Genomic DNA, 21,930 nt, shown 5'->3' with positions numbered 1-21,930 from the left:
AGGTGTAACGTTAGGTTGTTTATTGGGGTTTTTTATTTCTTGAGGCAAACCTTTAGTGCCATGAACTTCCCTCCTGGAACCACTTTTACTATATCTCACAGATTTTGGTATGTCATATTTCTTTCTTTCCTTGAAAAATTCTATTTATTTATGTTGCTGTGCACAGGCTTTCTCCAGTTGCAGCGTAGGGACTTCTCACTGCAGCAGCATCTCTTGTTGCCAGCACAGGCTCTAGGGAACATGGGCTCAGTGGTTGTGGCTCGAGGGCACTGGAGTACAGGCTCAGTGGTTGCAGTGTACAGGCTAGTATGTGTCTATTCGGGTTCCTCTTATTCAGAGTTCTCTGGGCTTCCTGGATCTGGATGTCTGTTTCCATCCCCAGGGAAGTTTTCAGCCACTTTTCCTTCAAATAATTTTTCATGCCCTTTCTCTTCCTCTGGGAGCCTATAATATGAATGTTATTCTTCTTGATGTTCCAAAGCTCCCTTAAAATATCTTTATTTTTTAACATTCTTTTTTTCTTACGCTGCTCTGTCCCTGGGTGAGTTCTATTGCTGTGTCTTCCAGCCTGCTGATTTGTTCTTCTATCTCATCCAATATGCTATTGAACCCCTCTGGTGTATTTCTTGGTTCAGTGATACTTTCTGTTTGATAATTTCTTACATTTTCTATCTCTTTGTTGAAGTTCTCATTGGGTTTGTCCATTCTTCTTCCAATTTCTGTGAGCATCATCTGACCATTATTTTGAACTTTTTACCAGGTAGATTATTATCTTTGTTTTGTTTAGTTCTTTTTTGGTAGTTTTGTCTTGTTCTTTCAATAGCAATATATTCCTGTTTCCTCATTTTGCCTAATTCTCAGTGTTTGTTTCTAGATGTTAGGTAAATCGGCTACCTCTCTTGGCCTTGAAGGAGTGGCCTTATGTAAGAGATATCCTGCAGGGCTCAGAAATGCAATTCTGCCTGGCAACCAGAGCCAGGTGCTCAAGGGGTGTCCCCTTATGGGTTGCATGCACGCTCTTGTTGTGGCGGGGTCATGGGTGCTGCTATGCACTGGAGACAGGGCTAACCCCTGGAAAGACAGCAATGCTGGCCCGATGGCTGCTGGGTTCTAGTGGGCCGGCTTTATCACCTAGTCAGCTGTGAGGCCTGGCTGAGGTATAGGGGTGGGTAGAGTTCTAAGTGGGGTGTGCCTACTGGTGCTCAGACTAGAGGGAGAATTCCAAAATGACACCCACAGGCACTGGGATCAGCAAAGTGGCCTGAAATTGCAAAGATGGCTCCCTCCGGTTTCTCAGTTCCCAGGGAGCATCCAAAATGGGTCCAGCAGATGCTCTGAGGTTAATACGTGGGTCCCATTCACCTATGGCCCATGAACTTTTTAACCCAGCGTTTTTGTGCTGGTTTTCAGGTTGAGTGAATCTGTGAGTGAGCCCTTTAAAAGCTAGCTTTCCGTTCTCTGCAGTTCCATAGTTTGGGGTGTATTCTTCATTGGTTTTTAAAGCCAGATGTTTTGGGGGCTCATCTCTCATGTGCAGGATCCAAGAATCGGGGTGCCTAATGCTCAAATTCCTTAATCCCCAGAGAAAGTAACAGTACCTGTGTAATCCTCGCATCTGCAGACTGTCATGGCTGGGGTGTGTTTTTTTCCTTAATGAGATCTCTCTCTGCCTCCCTTACCCACCTTGATGTTGTCCTTTTACCCTTTCCTGTGGAGACTTTGTTCATCCAGCTTTCAGGTCCTTTTCAGGGGGAATTATTTCACATGCAATTGTAGTTCTGTTGCGTCCATGGGAGGAAGTGAGTGGGTTCTTCGTATGCCACCATTTTGAACCTTCCACCTTACCCTGCTTTCTGACCTTACATTTTCTTTTTTTAATTCATTAATTTATTTTTGGCCGCACTGGGTCTTCATTGCTGTGCATGGGCTTTCTCTAGTTAACGGCGAATGAGGGATACTCTCTGGTTGCAGGGTGGGGCTTCTCATTGCAGTGACTTCTCTTGTTTCGACTCGCAGGCTCTAGTAGTTTTGGTGCACAGGCTCAGTTGCCCTGTGACACGTGGAACCTTCCCAGAGCAGGGATTGAACCCATGTCCTCTGCGTTGGTGGGTGGATTCTTAACCACTGGACCACCAGGGAGATCTCCACATTTTCTTTATCTGTAAAATGGGGCTGGTATGAGAATTAAATGAGCCTGTTTGAGTAATATGCCTAGATGCCCAGCCTGGTTTACTGCAAGCATGCCATGCATCTAGCCATTGCAGTTCTTTCTTTTCATCATTCCTCCCACACACTGCAGGAGACCCACCATGAGTCAGGCACCTGGGTCCCGGGGTGTGTGTGTGCTAAGTTGTTTCAGTCGTGTCCAACTCTTTGTGACACCCTGGAGAAGAGCTCACCAAGCTCCTCTGTCCATGTGATTCTCCAGGCAAGAATACCAGAGTGTATTGCCATGCCCTCCTCCGGGGGATCTTCTCGACCCAGGGATTGAACCCCAGTCTCATTATGCCTCCTGCATTGGCAGGTGGGTTCTTTACCTTTAGTGCTACCTAGGAAACCCGAGGTCCTGGGGATCCCAACACAAATAACATATGGCCCCTGCCCCTAAAGAGTCCTTTTCTTCCACTCTGCTCTCCTCTCTGATACACAGTCTCAGGGTTAAGTCTTGGTGGGGCGGGCAGCACAGTCTGTAAGGCTGGGGAGTCAGAAACAGAAGCTCTGTCTGGGAGAAGGGAGCCATCTCTCACCATGGAAAGGCACTCAAGAGTCTGAGGGAACTGCTCTGCCCCAAGTGACATCGAGGGTCTGAAAGAGACCACAAACTCTCCACATTTCTAAGTGTAACTCTGGCTAAATGCAGACCTTTGGGGTCTGTCCACTAGACAAGAATGGTGTGGGTGCTAATGTAATTCACTAAAAGTATATGCATGGGCTTTGCATAGCGCTAAACCACCATCCCATGCTGCTGCTGCTGCATCACAGAGTGTGGATGCTGCCGCCGCCGCTGACAACGACAATAATAAACAGCAGCATCGAACATCTGCTGGGTGTTCTTATGTGCCAGATTCAGTGCCAAATGCTGCCCCTGTATGATCGCATTTGATCCTCCCAGTTTCTAGCCCACCGTGAGTTGCGTATTATCTACCTCCTTCCACATGAGGAAATGGAGGCTCAGAGGGATTTCAGAGCTTGCCCACAGTTTGGGTTGGCAGTGGGGAACCAGGATAAACGTTCGATTTCAGGCTTGTGCTTCTGTGTGGTACAGAGTGGGGATAAACCCAGAGGATCTCGAGGTGAACCCTGTGTCGGTAGGTCCAGGAGCTTTGTGGACAATAAAGGATATAGAAGCTAGGGTTGAAATAATGGCCCCCGCTTCTGGAGCACGTTCCACATGCCAGGCTCTGGTCACTATTTTGAAGCCATCATCTCATTCATTTCTCACAATGCTGTGCGGGGAGGGCCAGTTGTGGGGGTTCATTCCCATTTCACAAATGAAGATGCTGAGGCTCAGAAAGTGGAAGTGTCCAGCTCTACAGGACCCAGGCGAGAAGTCTCAGGTCTACAAGTAGCTGAGTCTGAATTCAAGTGGTTTGACTCGTGTTGCTCTGCGACATTTTGTCCTGGTAGCCAAATCTGAGTGCAAATATTCAGTGCAAACCCATCTCCTTTCAGATCTCTTAGAGATAATCTACTGCAAAGTTCACAAAACAGGTGAATCCTGCTACCAGATGTGGATTTTTTTTTTTGTTTGGACCCAAACAGTGGTTTTAAAAATAATCTCTATCAGTGGTCAATGTTGAAAAATAAGAATATTCTACAATTTTGATTTATCTTGATAAAAGGAAAAGGGAGATCTGGCCCAAGGGCCTTGTATTTCTTTTTCTTTTAATATTTATTTATTTGGCTGCCTTCAGTCTTAGTTGCATTATGTGAGATCTTTCATTGTAGCCCATGGGCCTGTTGCTCTGTGTCATGTGGGATCTTAGTTCCCTGACCAGGAATCGAACCCATGTCCCTTGCATGACAAGGCAGATTCTCAACCACTGGACCACCAGGGAAGCCCTGGGCTTCTATTTCTGAATGCCAAAAAGCCCCCTTTATATGGGTCTGTGCTCTCCAGTTTGCCACAGTCCTCACCACTCCCTATAGTCCTTCCAACTCCCAGGCAAGAATCAATTGCTATTTATCATCACGCTTGCATTATTTTCCTAACAGTACAGTTAAGAATAAAGTGAGGTAATTAGAGACCAAAAGTCTCTATCAGAGGTTAGATAACAGACTAGATTGGAAAAGCCACGGTCGGCAAGAAAAATGGACAAAGGAATGTATCTTGGAGCCAGTGACAAACACGCCTGTGGGTTTCACAGGCGAAGTGTGCCTTACCCTCTTCACTCACTGCTACTACCCCTGTGGCCCTGAGACAGGGAATCTGTGACCTTCGGTTGACAAGAACCTTCCTGTTTTGCAGGTGGGGGAACTGAGGTCCAGGGAGTAATACAGCTTCATGCCAGTTAGCGCCCCTGGCTCCAGTGAGATAGACCCAGTGAGTCAGACGGGTTCTGGAACTTACCTCTGCTGGCTGGCTGGCTGTCACCATGACTGAGGCTGAGAGCATCCCTCCTCAGGCCCCTCCTCCCACTGGCAGGCTGCTCCCTGTGGGGGGGCTGGTTAAAGATGTCAAAGTCATCACCGTGGACTTTGGGGGTCGTCCTCTGAGCTCTCTCAGCGGCGATGACATTCCAGCTGTTCACCCGCCCTTGCTCACGTCTGGAGCCTTTATCCCTGGCCTTGGATCCTCCAGGCCCCTCGCCAATGACATCGTCTGACGGAAGCTTGTCTCTCCAGTCCAGCGGCTTCTCTGGACTCAGCCAGAGGGGTTTCAACTTCGGGCCTCCTGGCTTCCTGCCTTTCCCCGCGGGAGAAGGTTGTAACCAGGATGGGGTTTTCCCTGGTGGCTCAGAGACTTTTCTGCCCGTGAGGTTTTCCAGCTGTTGGAGCAGTGAGAGCTCCTGGTCAGGAGGAGGAGGGCACTCCACAGAGGGGCAGTGGGGAGGACCCCTGGACTCGCCCCCTGTTGAGGATGGGGCGGCTAAATTGCTGAGCTCCTCCTCTAACTGGGACAAACTGTCTTTCACGCTGTCGGGAGAATTCATCCTTCCAACAAATAAATTTCCTTGTGAAGAAACCTTCACATCCTCTCCTGCTCCAGCTGGCTGCAAGTGACTGGCACGGAGTTCCTCGTCCCCCTCGGTTCCGGGCGTCTTGCGGACACCTCTGCTTTCTTCCAAGAGGGCAGCATCGCTCTCTTCCATCCTCTCATCCTGCAGCCCCACCAGGATGCTCTGTGGGGCCTCCCCACCTCCTTTGTCTAACTTGCCGTCAAAGATGAGTTTTTTGTTGACATAAAGCTTCACGTTCTTAGCCCCGATGTCAAAGTCCTAAAAACATAAAATTTCACAAAATGAAGGTGCGTGGCATTGCACTGATGTATCAAGTTTTGAAAGCAGCTGATGAGGGACTTCCCTGGTGGTCCACTGTTTAAGATGCTGCCTGCCAGTGCCGGGGTCACGGGTTTGATCCCCAATCTGGGACGATTCCATATATGGTGGGGCAACTAAGCCATGTGGACAACGACTGAAGCCTGTCTGCCTAGAGCCTGTGCTCTGCATCAAGGGAAGCCACTGCAATGAGAAGCCCACACACCACAACTAGAGAGTCACCCCCACTTGCCACAACTAGAGAAAGTCCACTGTGCATCAGTGAAAACCCAGTGCAGCCAAAAAAAAAAAAAAAAGTAGCAGATGAAAAAGAGAAATGTGGGATGCTAAAAACGTGAGCTTTCTGAGACCACAGCACTAGGGCTGTTAAATCAGGCTCTATCTCATTTCGGTGCAAAGGGTTCCATACGCTATAAATCAAAGGCCTTTCACAAAGAGGCTCCTCTGTTGCCATCTTCGTCATCATTACTTCCTGCTGGGACATGGGTAATAGCCTGCTAATTGGTCTGCCTGCTTCCTGTCTCTTGCTCCTTCATCCTCAGCTTCACATTGCCACCAGAGTTAATTTCCTACAAGAGCTGGATCTGGCCCCATCAGGTCCCTTTGTGAAATCCTTCATGTGTTTTCGCCGCCTATAGTTCCTTAAAGTATGGGTTCTGGGCCTCCTGCACCAGAAAAGCTGGGCAGGCACATGAAATGCAGGCGTTCTAGGTCCCAGAGGGGCCGTATTTTGGGGGCTCTGAAAGCAGAGCCTGAGACAAGGATTTGAGTGCAGGTAGCTTATGGGCAGCTGCTCCTTTGAGGGAGAGTCAGGTAGGGCAGGTGAGACTGCAAAAAGGTTTTCAGGCTGGTCACTGCTGTGGGCAACTGGGGCTCCCTCCAGCTAGGACACTGTAAGCAACCTGCAGAAAGAATCTCAGAAATGTCCCTCCAAAGGTGGGGGGTTGGACATTTATCCACTGACCCCCTTCCCTGCGGTTGACGGCTGCCCCAGGGGGCACTGATGCCCCGCCACGTCCACAGGCTGAGCCCTCTGGTGGCTTTGGGGAAGGGACCCAAGCAGCAAGGCTGACAGCCTGGAAGCACTGGGGGTGGTGCCCAGTTGGCATGCCCAGAAACTGTCTCAACTCACTGTGGCTGCAATCAGAGGGGAGCCCAGAGGATGCAGTGTGGGCACTTCACTTGTGACGGATAATCTGGATGGTTTCTTTGCACACAGAAGCTGAAGGATGACAGGCACGTGAGATGAACTCTGAACCCCTGGTAACCACCTGAAGTGCGGGAGACCTGGGTTCGATCCTGGGTTGGGAAGATCACCCGGAGAAGGGAAAGGCTACCCACTCCAGTATTCTGGCCTGGAGAATTCCGTGGACTGTATAGTCCATGGGTTGCAAAGAGTCAGACACAACTGAGCAACTTTCACTTTCAGCATGACACAAAATGACCTTCACAAGAGGGTCCCTGCCTGGTCTTCTCTCTCCCCCTCTCCTCGCATGTGTGCCCCACATCAGGCAACAATGCTTCACACTTAAAATCGAACCACACCTTCTACCACTGCCCTATTTGGTCATTCTTTTTTACACAAAAACAGTTTTAATAAACAGCTTTCTTGAGGAATGTAATACCTACCTCATACAGTAAACTGGATATATTTAAAGTGTACAACTTAATGGATAAAGAAGATGTGCTAGAAGTATATATATAATGGAATATTAGTCATAAAAAAAGAATGAAGTAATGCCATTTGCAGCAACATGGATGAACCTAGAGAATATTATACAAAGTGAAGTAAGACAGAGAAAGACAAATATCATATGATATCACCTACATGTGGAATCTAAAAAAAAGAACACATGAACTTATTTGCAAAACAGAAACAGACCCATAGACGGAGAAGACAAACTTACATTTACCAAATGGGAAAGGAGCGATGGAAGGATAAATTCAGAGCTTGAGATTAGCACATACACACAACTATATATAAAATAGATAACCAACAAGGATCTACTTAAAGCACAGAGGACTACATTCAATATTTTGTAATAACCTGTAAGTGAAAAGAATCTGTAAAAGGGTATAAACATATATAATCTTTTATATGTATATATGTATGTATATATATATATATATATTTGAACCACTGTGCTTTACATCTGAAACTAAAACAACACTGTAAATCAACTATACTTCAATTAAAAATAAATAGTAAAGCATACAACTTAGGCAGCAAGGAGACCAAACCAGTCAATCCTAAAGGAAACCAACCCTGAATATTCATTGGAAGGACTGATGCTGAAGCTGAAGCTCCAATACTTTGGCCACCTGATGCAAAGAGCTGACTCACTGGAAAAGACCCGGATGCCGGGAAAGACAAAGGGCAGGAGGAGAAGGGGCAACAGAGGATGAGATGGTTGGATGGCTTCATCGACTTAATAGACATAAGTTTCAGCAAGATCCGGGAGATAGTGAAGGACAGGGAAGCCTGGAGCGCTGCAGTCCACGGGGTTGCAAAGAGTTGGACACAACTTAGCAACTGAACAACAAATACAACTTAAGTTTTAACACATATACACCCACGATCATTACCTGAAGGCTTCCTCATACCCCTTCGTAATCCCTCCCACCCCACCCCTAGGCAACCACCCACCAGCCTTCTGTCACTACAGATTAGTTTGCATTTTCTAGAATTTTTATACAAAAGGACTCACACACTATGACCTCCATGGGACCTGGGGGTCTGGTTTCTTTCCCCCAGCATAATATCTCCGAGATTCATCCATGTTGCCGACGTGAAGAGTTTTATACCTTCTTATTGCTGAGGAGCAGCAGTCTATTCTGGGGTACCCCACAGTCTGTCTGTTCATCCACCTTTACAGCAAACTCTGGGAGGCTGCACCTCCCTCAGTCAGCCTTTGCCTCCTCCCCTCCGCATGAACCCACTCTGCCAAGGCTGCCAGTAACTGGGATGATAACAATCATCCTTGTTGTCTGGATGATTCCGATTGATTCTTGTCCTGGTCTATCACTCACAGGGCCCTCCTTCCACTCCCAAGGGTGCCCTGGTTTGGACAACCCGTCTTAGGGTCCAGCAGGTGACCAGACACACTGGGAAGTTCTCAGTCCTTAGGCAGGTCATCCCCCTGCTTCCTGTTCTCACAGCAGCCCAGGCTCCCTGCTGCTCCTTGACTGGCTGGGCAGGTCCCGGGCCTCCTGATTTTCCTGTGTTGTCTCACTAGGTGGTCCCACTCAGGCCTAAGGCCCTAAATTTCATCCTCGCGTTGGTGACTCCCAACTATTTAATTTATTTTACTGGAGTATAGTTGATTTACAATGTTGTATTGGTTTCAGGTGTACAGTAAAGTGATTCACTTATATATGTATATATCTTTTCCAGATTCTTTTGCATTATGTTTTATTGCAAAATAGTAAATATAGTTCTCTGTGCTATACAGTGGGTCCTTGTTGTTTATCCGTGTTATATATAGCAGTTTGTACCCGTTAATCCCAAACTCCTAATTCATCCTTTCCCACTCCCTTTCCCCTTTGGTAACCACAAGTTTGTTCTCTATGTTCATGAGTCTGTTTCTGTTTGATGAATAAATGCATTTGTATCAATTTTTAGATTCCACGTAAGTGATACCATATGATGTTTGTCTTTCTCTTGACTTTACTTTGGGCTTCCCCAGTGGCTCAGCAATAAAGAATCCGCCTGCACTGCAGGAGACGTGGAGACATGGGTTCGATCGCTGAGTTGGGAAGATCCCTTGGAGGAGGAAATGGCAGTCCACTCCAATAATTTTGCCCAGAAAATCCCATGGACAGAGGATCCTGGGGGCTACAGCCCATGGGGTCGCAAAAGAGTCAGTCATGACTAAGTGAGTAAAGCACAACAAAGGTTTCACTTCACTTAGTGTGATAATCTCTAAGTCCATCCATATGGCTGCAAACAGCATTATTTCATTCTTTTTTATGGCTGAGTAGTATTCCCTTGTGAGTGTGGTGGTTTAGTTGCTAAGTCGTGTCAGACTCCTGTGACCCCATGGACTGTAGCCTGTCAGGCTCCTCTGTTCATGGAATTCTTCAGGCAAGAACACTGGAGTGGGTTGCCATTGTGTGTGTGTGTGTGTGTGTATATGACATATATATCATTTGATATATATATGACATATATATATATGGATGTGAGAGTTGGACTGTGAAGAAGGCTGAGCGCTGAAGAATTGATGCTTTTGAACTGTGGTGTTGAAGACTCTTGAGAGTCCCTTGGACTGCAAGGAGATCCAACCAGTCCATTCTGAAGGAGATCAGCCCTGGGATTTCTTTGGAAGGAATGATGCTAAAGCTGAAACTCCAGTACTTTGGCTACCTCATGCGAAGAGTTGACTCATTGGAAAAGACTCTGATGCTGGGAGGGATTGGGCGCAAGAGGAGAAGGGGACGACAGAGGATGAGATGGCTGGATGGCATCACTGACTCGATGGACATGAGTCTAAGTGAACTCCGGGAGTTGGTGAGGGACAGGGAGGCCTGGTGTGCTGCGATTCATGGGGTCACAAAGAGTCGGACACGACTGAGCAACTGATCTGATCTGATATATATATATATATTTTTTTTTAAATCCAGTCTCTATAAATGGACATTTAGGTTGCTTCCGTGTCTTGGCTAATGTAAACAGTGCTGTTTGGACACTGGACTCCTGACTGTTCTAATCTCCAATTCTGGCCTCTCTATCCGACCCCAGTGACCACGTGACTACTCCTCCTGCATATCTAACAAGCATCTCAACCTTAACATACCCCGAACAGAATGATCAGTTTACTTTTCCCAAATCTCATCTTCATCCATCTTAAAAATGGTTCCTTCATTCAACCAACTGCCCCAGACTAGGGGTCCTTGAGCCCTCTTGCTCTTTCACACACATATCCAATCCATCAGAAGCTCCCATGGCTCCACCTCCCAAAGCCCTCCCTAATCTGACCTCTTCTTCCCGGGTGGCCACTGCCTCCTAGCCCGGGCCACCACCATCTCTCCCAGAGACAACAACTGTAGCCTCCTAATTGGTCTCTGTGTTTCCACTCTGCACTGTCACACACCCGCCCCCAACCCACCCCAGCACACACATTTCATTTTCTGCAGCCAGTCCTTCTTAAAAAGCAACTTAATCCACTAGGGGATTCCCTAGTGGATTAGGATTAGGTCCAGTGGTTAGGACTCTGCACTTCCACTGCAGGGGTCAAGGGTTCAATTCCTGGTCAGGGATCTAGGATTCCACAGGCTGTGTGGTATGTCCAGAAAACAGAACAAAACAGCAACGACAAAAACAAATCAGATCATGGCAGCCGCTGCTTAAAACCACCCCACGATTTCCTATCACTCTGAGAATAAATGCCAGCTCCCTTCAGGAGTCAACATAGCCTGTGTGATCTGGTCCCATGATGACCTCTCTCTCCCCTTCCTTTCCCCCTCCCAACACATGACTCCAATTGCTGCTCCGTGATTCTGTGGAGCTCAAGGCCACCTCGGGACCTGGGCAACTGTCTGGCACATTCTGTCCCAGAGACCTGCAAGGCTGGCTCCTCCTTGTCTTCAAAGAGATGTTGCTGCTCTCCCTAAAGCAGGCCCCACCCCATCCAATCCCCTTTCTAGCCCATGGTCCTGTATTATTTTCTTCCTGTCTGTGACATGGTCTTGTTCATCAGCTTTCTAATTTATTTATTGTCTCCCCCACTCAAAGTTAGGGTTGCCCTGATGGCTCAAGTGGTAAAAAAAAAAATCTGCCTGCAAGCCAGGAGACCGAGCTTGATCCCTAGGTCAGGAAGATCCTTGCAGGAGGAAATGGCAACTCACTCCAGTATTCTTGCCTGGGAAATCCCGTGGGCAGAGGAGCCTGGTGCCAAACAATCCATGGGGTTGCAAAGAGTTGGCCATGACTGAGCATGCCCACACACACTCAAACTTAAGCTCCAGGGCTTCCCTGGTGGCTCAGTGGTAAAGAATCCGCCTGCCAATGCAGGAGACATGGGCTCAATCCCTGACCCAGGAAGACCCCACATATCGTGAAGCAACTATACCCGTATGCTACAACTACAGAGTCTGTGCTTTAGAGCCTGAGAGCTGCAACTCCTGAAGCCCACACACCCTTGAGCCCACTGACCACAATGACAGAAGCCACTACAACTAGAGAGGAGCCCCTGCTTGCCACAACTGGAGAAAAGCCCTCGCCGCAACGAAGACCACAATTAAAAAGTAAATAAACCAGCTCTGAGACAGCAGAGGTGCTACCAGTCTCATCCAAGGGCCCAGCAAGCACCTGGCACACAGTTTTTGCTCGGCCATCATTTTGGAATTACAAACGAATCAACACAGCCACTCTTCTCCCCGGATAGCACTGCTAACAATCCTCAGAGAACAAACCTGATCAGAAAAATGGCAGCCTGTTGGTTTCAACCCCAGACCGTGTTCCGTCTTGCTTTGCCTTCTGATCTACTCTTGGGATGTGAGATCGGAGACTCCCAGATGTGTCCATGTAGACTCATTTCCCCCCTTTTGCCTTCCTGAAAGCCGGGCAGGGAAGCTCTAACTAAATTCGTAGCTCACTGAGCTACTGTTCTGAAGGTTTCCGGAGCAATTTGGGATGAGAACCGTTAGACGACAGGAACCCGGCTTCAATCGTCCAGTTGCGGGATGGCAGGCTGCTATTTGCTGCCTGTCAGAAAAGTCGATTCTCAGAGCACCCTTTTACATGTTTATACGGATGTGTTCTCTGTTTAGCGGAGGCGCAGAGCAAGCGCGTGCTGTGAATTAATCAGGAAATAGCTACTGGAGAAGGACAGCCCGGGCAGCTTCCAGTGAGTAGTTCTGCAAAATTACCGCTGTGCAAACATCTGGAGAAGACACGCTGTCACTGAAAGAGGTGGGGGGAGGGGGTGGGGAGCACGCTTTTCAGTCCCACAGTCACGAGGTGGGTATCCTGGATCCCATCAGGAGATGCCTGGTCTCCACAATGGGCTCGCTGACCATCTGCGCACCATCTAGAGCCCCTCCTGATCTCAGCTCTCTCCAAGAAGCCTGGCCGAGGGACTTCCTTGGTGGTCCAAGGGTTAGGAATCCACCTTGCAATGCAGGGGACGTGGGTTCAGTCCCTGGTTGGGGAGCTAAGCTCTTGCATGTCAAAACTAAGCCTGTGTGTTGCAACTACTGAGCTGATGGCCGCAACTAGGGAGCCTGTGGGCCACAACGAAAGATCCCACATGAGGCAGTGAAGATCCTGCATGTCACAGCTAAGACCCAAGGCAGCCAAATAAATACATAAAATAAAAAGAAGCCTGGCTGAGTGGGGATAGAGAGTGGGGAGCAGGCTGGGGCAGGCTGTGACCACCAGTGCTCACAGGACTGGACAGGTAGGAGAGAGAAGGTTAGGTTTGAGGCCAGCGGGAGTGGTGGGGGTCCTGGGGAACTGAGAGGCTCATACCCCCTGCCTGATGCTGTTTAAATCTGCCAAAGTTCCAACACCCTCCAGGTCAAACAAGCCATATCTGTAGGTGAATCTGACCCAAGCAACACCAGGGTGGGATCCCGGGTGGGGAACAGCATCTGGGGATGCCAAGTGTGAAACATGAAAGCCACACACATTGTCCCATGCTGTCCTTCAAACAACTTCAGGGTGGGCATTAGGGCCCATCTGACAGATGAAGAAACTGAGGCTCAGCCTTCCCTGAGGTCACACAGCTGGTGCACAGACAGCCACTCTCGCTGGCACCCCAATCTCCTACTGCCATCTCTCTCTGGGTCAAGCCAGACCTGGAGAAGGCCTTGGTCTCAGTTGTGCCTGCCTGGCCACTGGCAGAATCACTTGCTTTGGGTGCACTCTAAGCTCCTACTATTTTTCAATTAGTCCTCATGGACCAAGAGTCTCACACTTCCATCCTGACTCCTCCTCACTCCCCAGAGGCAATCGAAGTGGGTGCTGGCGGGGGCGGGGGGCATGCCCACGCTCCTGTCCTTGCAGACTTTTCCTACGTATTTATGTACATATTGATGCAGCCATCACAGCTCAAGCACGTGGTCAGAAGCCATCTGAGATACACTTCTGAGTCGTGGGGAAGACGGGGTTGAGATTTTGCAGGTCTGTACTCGTCGGCATCCCCTCAGTGAAGCTCTGGACGAAGGGTGCCTTTGGGAATAAATCCAGGGGAAAATTCTCTTGTTGCTAAAGAACGAGCCTGCTTCCTCCTTCCAACCAGAAGGCTCTAGTCCTATTTCCTCCTTTGCCTTGGCTTCCAAGAATTCCAGGTGAAATTCCGTTCTGCGGATGACCTCACCCTCGAGAATCATTTGTGTGTGTGTGTGTGTGTGTGTGTGTGTGTGTGTGTGTACTTGTCCCTTGGTGCTCACATTTTCTTCCTCGTTTAACTAGAGTTATTGCTATGCCCTTTGTTGATGCTGCCTCAAACCCCTTTTGCAATGCATCTTCAAAAGGACACTGAAACTCTGTGACTGGCACGTGGTGGAGGGGAGCACCGTTCCTTGTCCAAAAAAGGGCTTTACCCTTCTTTCCAGCTGCCCAGAACCAATCACGCTGGAACTGTAATGCATTTGAACCCAACAATATTAATATCATTTTGATCTAAGTGATTGAATTGACTCGGTAAGGCCACATCCCTCCTTGGCCCTGGGGTCGAATGACATGTCTCTTCCAATGAGCACACGAATTGCTCAGGGAAGATTGATGGCGGATTGGTTTCATCATGACAACAAGCCTAGCAGAGGCAGGGGCTCTTGTGCTCACAACACACTTTGCCTAGAGACTGATACCTGGCCCTGGGCACAGGCAGCAAAGCCGGAAGGAAATCATTTGGAGCAGAGAGTTGGCTAGGCCCACTTGCTGGATGCCAGGGAGGGTTCACTGCCTGGGTCCGCCACCTCTGGGATCTAATGCCTGATGATCTGAGGTGGAGCTGATGTTAATAATAATAGAAATAAAGTGCACAATACATGTAATGTGTTTGAATCATCCTGAAACCTAGCCCCACCCCCCGACCCCCAGTCTGTGGAAAAACTGTTTTCCAGGAAACTGGTCCCTGGTGCCAAAAAGGTTGGAGACTGCAGCTTTAAGGCAAAGCCTTCACTGGTATGGGGGCACGAGTGGAGCCAAGCCAGCTGTGTGCCGCTGGACCTCACTCGTGCACAGCCCAGGCAGCCCCCCAGACAGCTGTTCTGTCTCCTGCTGGGCGCCCGGGCTGGCCCCGATGCACAGGGAGAAGACGAGCTTCCATCCTTCACTGCTCTCTTTGCCCAGGAGTGCTGGGTCCCGAACAGAAGGGGCCAAGGGGCTGAGGGATGATTGCGAGGCTTTCTGGGGATGGGGGCCTTTGGGGGGTGAGCCGCTGCCCCCCAGACAGCCATCATGCAGGCTTCAGGACCCGGCTCGGGAGCTGACTCCTCTGGGAAGCCCCCGGCCTTCCCCACCTGCCCCGCCTGCCTCCTTAGGTTGGGTCGAGGGTCCTCCTCTGGGCTCTCAGAGCTGAGTGTGCACCGGGACCCCCGCGCCAACGACCTTGTGGGCCCACGTGCCAACCTGTCCTCGCCTGGATGGAGGCCTTTGAGGACGGGGAAACGGGCCTATTCCTATCTATCTTAAGACCGGGCTCTGAGAACTAAAGCTGCTCCCTCCTGGAGCACCTGAACTAGAATGCTTTATTGGGGATGAGATCTCAATGACCTTTCGTCTGTCCCTTGGGAGGAAGACCAATGAAAACCCTTCTTTGTGACACAGTAACTTGATGAAGATGGTGGGGCATGTGACACTTTACAAGCTGCAGATAACCTACTACAAGCCAGGCTGGGAGCCAATGACTGACCCCTTCCCCCGCCCCCGCCCAAAGTCACAGAGGAGGAAGGACGGGGATGGGATGTGACAGACGGGGTCACTAACTGGAGCCCCTGTGGCTGACCCTGGGCTGGTTCGGCCCACAGAGGAGTTAAATGTTCAGAACCAGCTGATGCTGTCCAAAAACTGAGAGTGTTCACATAACAATGTGCATTTTTGGCTTTTCTTAAAAATTTAGGCCATCTGGCAGGATGGAGCCAGGGCAGGGATAGCTGCCCTAGGCAGGTCCTGGCTCACCGGGGACCACAGTGCCCCTCTATTGAAAGGCAGGGCCAGGTGATGGGCACCAGACTGCCTGGGAGTCATGTGACCACCAGCAAGCTGTTCTGCGCCTCAGTTTCCCCATCTGTAGGATAGAGCTGACCACCATAGTACTCATCTCACTGCAGTTTGGAATAAATGAGCTGATGTATGTAAAGTCCTTTGAATGCCGCCTGGCACATTATACACGCTCAAGAAGCTGCCATCTTTGTCTTGTACCCAACCTACTGCCTGGACGGCTATACCCGCTGACACTGGCTGCTCAGGGGTAGGGTGGCCAGAGACCCCCTGCTTCCCTAAGGGTGGGTGCAGTGACCCCCTGTTCCTGCTGCAGGTTGGCAGCAGGTTCAGGAGAACCCCATTCATTCTAGGATGGGGCCTAGAATTACTCTCGCTAACTTAGGTCAATACTCCTTGAGTTGGGATTAATAGATACATACTACTATATAAGGGCTTCTCTGATAGCTCAGTTGGTAAAGAATCTTCCTGCAATGCAGGAGACCCTGATTCGATTCCTGGGTTGGGAAGAATCTGATGGAGAAGGGATAGGCTACCCACTCCAGTATTCTTGGGCTGCCCTTGTGGCTCAGCTGGTAAAGAATAGGCCTGTAAGGTGGGAGACTTGGGTTCAATCCTTTGGTTGGGAAGATCCCCTGGAGAAAGGAGAGGCTACCCACTCCAGTATTCTGGCCTGGAGAATTCCATGGACTGTATAGCCCAGGGGGTCCCAAAGAGTCAAGACACATCTTTCAGTTTCACATAAAATAGATAACCAACAATGACCTTCTGTTGGTTATGGGTAATGATACTCGATATTTTGCAATAACCTTTAAGGGGAAAGAATGTGAAAAGGAATCTATCTATTTATCTATCTATATGTGTGTGTGTGCATATATGTATGGATATATGTATGTATCCATATACATGTGTGTGTATTCAGTCACTCAGTCGTGTCCGACTCTTTGCAAACCCAAGGACTCCAGCCCACCAGGCTCCTCTGTCCATGAAAATTTCCAGGCAAGAATCTTGGAGCGGGTTGCCATTTCCTACTCCAGGGGATCTTCCGGAGCCAGCAATCAAACCCAAGTCTCTGTGTCTCCTGAATTGGCAGATTCTTTACCACTAGTACCACTGGGGAAGCCCATCTATATATACTCATACATAATACATACACACACACATATATATATTAATACATAACTGAATCACTTTGTTGTACACCTGAAATGAACACAATATTGTAAATCAACTATATTTTAATTAAAAAAAAAAAAAAGATTCCCCTTGATCTGGGCTCGGGCCCTAGCTGGCAATTCTTACAGTTTTATCCAACCCAGCATGGACCACACGGGGGCCTCTCAGGATCCTGGCCTGTGTGACACACAAAAGAGGAAAGTGGGGCTCCTCTCCTTGAGAAGTTCACAAAAGCCTAAATAATTAGGGGTCACAGACTCAAATGCTTACAGCACCGCCCACGTTGGGGGACAGGAACCGGGAAGTGCCTGCCTACAAGTCTAGAGGCTGCAGGAGTCACTGGGCTCCAGCCGGCGGACATTACAGAGGGAATACCACCACTCATCAGAAGCCAGCTTTCCACGTTGTCAAATGTTTCACAAGCTGTGCAATGTCGTGAGCGCCAAATGGAGCACTCCTGTAGGATACATTTGGCCAGGGGCACCTGTTTGTCTGAGACATGGGAGGCTCAGGAAACTGACGGATACCCTAGGGAAGCACGAAATCTGGTGCCCAGAAGGGGTGGCTGAGACCATCAGCAGGGGCCTGGGGCAGGCTGGGGGTGTGCGGGAGGCTGGTGGGTGAAGAGGGACTTAAGTAGAACTTCGAAGTTTCCAAAGACAGGGTTTGTAATAAGACTGGCTATGCATTCCACGTGCTGGGCAGGGCAGGAGCAAAGTCACAGAGGAGAGAAGAGTTCCCCGGGGACCAGAGGGGATGGAGTTTCCGTAAGGATGGACGCACCAGAGAGCCCGCTTTCTGAGAGCGGAGGAGGCACATGTGTGCAGGGCCCACGGAAACATGTCAAGTGGGAGGGGTGGTGTGGTGTCAGGACCACGGTGCCACTGTGTCGGGGACATGCATGAGAGTGATGGTGACTGCCGCACCCCGACTCAGCTCCATCAAAGCTCCCAGGAGTGGATGTGACCTGATGTCACCAGATCTTCTAGTTAAAGGTCCCTATTTTTCATGGAAACTCACCAATTTTTAAATGTTAGTAATTAAAAAAAAAAAAAAAGCAGAGACATTACTTTACCAACCAAAGGTCCATCCAGTCAAAGCTATGGTTTTTCCAGTAGTCACCTAGGGATGTGAAAGTTGGACCATAAAGAAGGCTGAGCACCAAAGAATTGATGCTTTTCAACTGTGGTGTTGGGGAAGACTCTTGAGAGTCCCCTGGACAGCAAGGAGATCAAACCAGTCAATCTTAAAGGAAATCAATCCTGAAGATCCATTGAAAGGACTGATGCTGAAGCTGAAGCTCCAATCCTTTGACCACCTGATGCAAAGAACTGACTCATTGGAAAAGACCCTAATGCTGGGAAAGATTGAAAACAGGAAGAGAAGGTGATGACAGAGGATGAGATGGTTGGATGGCATCACCAACTTGATGGACATGAGTTTGAAGAAAGCGCTGGGAGTTGGTGATGGACAGGGAAGCCTAACATGCTGCAGTCCATGGGGTTGCAAAGAGTCAGAGATGACTGAGTGAACTGAACTGAACTGAATTGATTCAAAGAACTTTGGGGACTTCCCTGGTGGTCCTGTGGGCTTCCCTGATAGCTCAGTTGGTAAAGAATTAGCCTGCAATGCAAGAGACCCCAGTTTGATTCCTGGGTCAGGAGGATCCCCTGGAGAAGGGATAGGCTACCCCCCCCAGTATTCTTGGGCTTCCCTTGTGGCTCAGCTGGTAAAGAATCTGCCTGCAATGTGGGAGACCTGGGTTTGATCCCTGAGTTTGGAAGATCCCCTGGAGAAGGGAAAGGCTACCCACTCCAGTATTGTGGCCTGGAGAATTCCGTGGACTGTATAGTCCACGGGGTCACAAAGAATCGGATATGACTGAGGGACTTTCACTTTCACTGGTGGTCCTGTGGTTGAGAGTCTGCATTCCAACGCAGGGGATGTGGCTTCAATCCCCGGTCGATCCCACATGCTGCAGGGCAACTAAGCCTGCATACTACAGCTGGAGAGAAGCCCAAGCGCCTCAACTCAGACTCAATGCATCCAAATAAATAAATAATTTAAAACACACACACACACACACACACACACACACACACACATAAAACCCAAAGAATTTTGAAAACACAGTGTGAGCCAGCTGCAATCTGTGAGCTGCCTTCGGTCCACCGGGGCACAGCCTCTTCCCAGGATGTCTGGGGCAGCACATGCTGGCCGGGGACTGTGGTCACTCCCCTGAAGCATTCTGTAGCAGCTAGGCCCTCAGCTCATCCACCGCCACTGTCCTGGCCCCACCGAACTGTGGTTTGCAGGGGTCCCCCTGGGCCTACCTGCCTGGGCAAGAGCTCACAGGGGCAGACAGCATGTCTGATTCCTGGCCCCAGCACAACGTCTGGGGCGATCGATATGGCTCTGCCGATGAGACAGAGGGACCGAGCAGATGAGTGAGCCGAGCGGGAGATGGAGGAGACAGCAGGCAGCAGGGGAAGGAGGAGCTGGACTTGGAAGGAGGCAGATTAGGGCAGTGGAAACGGTAGGACCTAAAGATGACTGGCAGGGAGGGGCACAGGGGGAGCGGAGGATTCAAAGGTGGGAGTCAAGTGCTGCTGCAGACAGCAAAAGAAAGCAGAGCCTGGAGTGGGGCTGAGGGGTCTGGGGTTGGGGTACCAAAGCAAGGGCTTCAGTACACGGCCGGGCAGAAATGCCGAAGAAAAGCATCTCGTGGCCAGGAGAGAAGCTTGGTTCAGAAATTAAGCCTTGGGGTGGGTTTAGATTTGGGAGCTGATGAATACGTTCACCGGCAGGTGACTTCCACGATCTTAGAGGGAAAGAAAAGGACCTAGTCTGGGTCTCATTTTGTACTTTCCCTGGTGATTTTCCCTCCTTAGCCAGCACCTCAATTTTTCATTGGGAATCCACTCTTCCCTTGACCTTACTTCATGTGGATAATGTAGGCCTCGCTCCAACTCGCAACCCAGGCCTGGCCAGGGGGCCATAGACCTGGGGCTTTCTGCAAGCACTCCTGAAATCAAGAGCAATGTCAACGGGGACCACCACTTGGAACCGGAGAATGATGCCAACACAGAGGGTGGAGATTCCTGATGGCATCATGTGAACTCCTGGATCCTGCCATGCCTGAAGGCGGCCAACTCATACTCTCCTGTAACATGGGCCAAAGAACGCCTTTTTGTCCTTAAGCTGGATTTAATTGGGTTTTCTTGTCTTTTGTTACCAAAAGAATCCTGGCTGATAACACTAGTGTTGGGACTGAGAATTTTAATCAACAGATTCAGCTACTAAGTCAGTCCTGGCCAAGGCAGGCAGGAGGTGGGAGAGGAGAGCTCTACCCTCTAGGGGGTCTGGGATTTGTCTCGCTGCCCTAGGCTGGCCCCTGCACATGGGTGAACAGCCCTCTCTGCTTAGACATCTGTCTGGTCCCAGAAGCAGCTCGTCCCCTGGTCTGTGCAGTACAGAGATACAGGCCTCAGCTTCTACCCCTGTTCTGCATCTGTATTCTCATTCCTGCTGGGAGTACAGTTTGCCTCTGAATTCCAACCTTCTGGTTGGAGCCTGAACACCTTGTGGGGCCCCCTCTCTCAAGGTGGAATTCTCTGCTCACCTCTCTGTCCTCTGCTGGCTGGGGGCCTGCTTCAAACCTGAGCTTCGTGGACCTCTCAAGGTGACCATGCCTTACCTTCCCGAGCATGGACTCTGCACACAGGCTTTAGAGGCTGCAGCTCACCCACCAGACAGCACCCTCTAGCAGTTGACAGTGGCCCAGACCAAGCCCAAAGTCAACACCTAAGGAAGGCTCTTGTGCATCTGGGTCAGTGCCCTTCCTCCCAGCCACCCTATTAAGATGCCATCATGGTCCCCAAGGGCTTCCCAGATGGCACTAGTGGTAAAGAACCCGCCTGCCAATGCAGGAGACTTAAGAGATGCAGGTTCAATCCCTGGGTCGGGAAGATTCCCTGGAGAAGGGCATGGCAACCCACTCCCGTATTCTTGCCTGAAGAATCTCATGGGCAGAGGAGTCTGGTGGGCTACAGTCCATGGGGTTGCAAGGAGTCAGACATGATGAAGTGACTTAGCGTGCACACACACGAATGCTCGCCAGGCCTGAGGGTGCTCCCCAGGCCAGAGGTGCCCAGACCCTACCATGTGGCGGAGCCATCAGGCTACACTGACTCAGTTGCCCAAACGAAGGTCACATCTTTGACTTCAAAGCCATTGCCATGTTTGGCCTTGGTTTGTATCCTGATCCAAACGAATCAACTGTTGGGACTTCCTTGGTGTCCAGTGGTTAAGACTCCACCCTTCTACTGCCCTGGTGGCTCAGGTGGTAAAGAATCTGCCTGCAATGCAGGAGACCTGGGTTCGATACCTGGGTCAGGAAGAATGCCCTAGAGAAGAGAGTGGCTATACCAACTCCAGTATTCTTGCCTGGAGAATTCCACGGACAGAGGAACCTGACAGGCTATAGTCCTTGGGGCTGCAAAGAGTCAGACATGCCTGAGCGACTAAGACTCTTCCACTGGAGGGGCCGAGGGTTCGATCCCTGGTCAGGGAACTAAGATCCTGCATGCCACATGGTGTGGCCAAACAAATTAACTATTGAAAATTAGGCAGTTAGGGATATTTGAATGTGGACTGGGTGCTGAAGCATAATAATGAATGATTGTCAGGTATGATAGCAGCATCGGGATGATATAAAAACAAACTTCTTATCTGTTAGAGATGCACGCAAAATATTATGAGTGAAATGATATGATACCTACAATTTCTTTTTAAATGTTAGGGGAAGAGAGGAAACAAAAATGGCAGAATGTAGATAACTATTGAAGCTGGAGAAGGGTACATAGGTTGTTAATGAACTAATCTCTTCACTTGCGTTCATTTGAAAATCCATCCCTACCCCACCATGAAAGGCCTTTCTGAAAATACAAATATTGCCCTGGGATGAATTGAATCTATCCATGGTGCATTCCTGGAGAAGGCAATGGCACCCCACTCCAGTACTCTTGCCTGGAAAATCCCATGGACGGAGGAGCCTGGTAGGCTGCAGTTCATGGGGTCGTTAAGAGT

The 21,930-nt window shown here is 49.5% G+C and overlaps 1 protein-coding gene across 3 annotated transcripts in view; it reads right to left on the bottom strand.

Annotated features, from left to right (window-relative positions):
* The window catches only part of KATNIP (katanin interacting protein), a 230,706-nt gene that overhangs the window by 41,467 nt on the left and 167,309 nt on the right, over positions 1-21,930 (bottom strand). For all 3 annotated transcript variants that reach the window (XM_061401491.1, XM_061401490.1, XM_061401489.1), the window contains one exon: positions 4,571-5,438. In XM_061401491.1, coding sequence (XP_061257475.1) covers positions 4,571-5,438 — 868 coding nt within the window. The remainder of the gene's footprint in view (positions 1-4,570; positions 5,439-21,930) is intronic.

This window comes from Bos javanicus, chromosome 25, assembly GCF_032452875.1.
Source record: "Bos javanicus breed banteng chromosome 25, ARS-OSU_banteng_1.0, whole genome shotgun sequence".
Taxonomy (NCBI): domain Eukaryota; kingdom Metazoa; phylum Chordata; class Mammalia; order Artiodactyla; family Bovidae; genus Bos; species Bos javanicus.
Note: the sequence above shows the minus strand (reverse complement) of the source record. Positions and strands in the feature narration are given on the sequence as shown.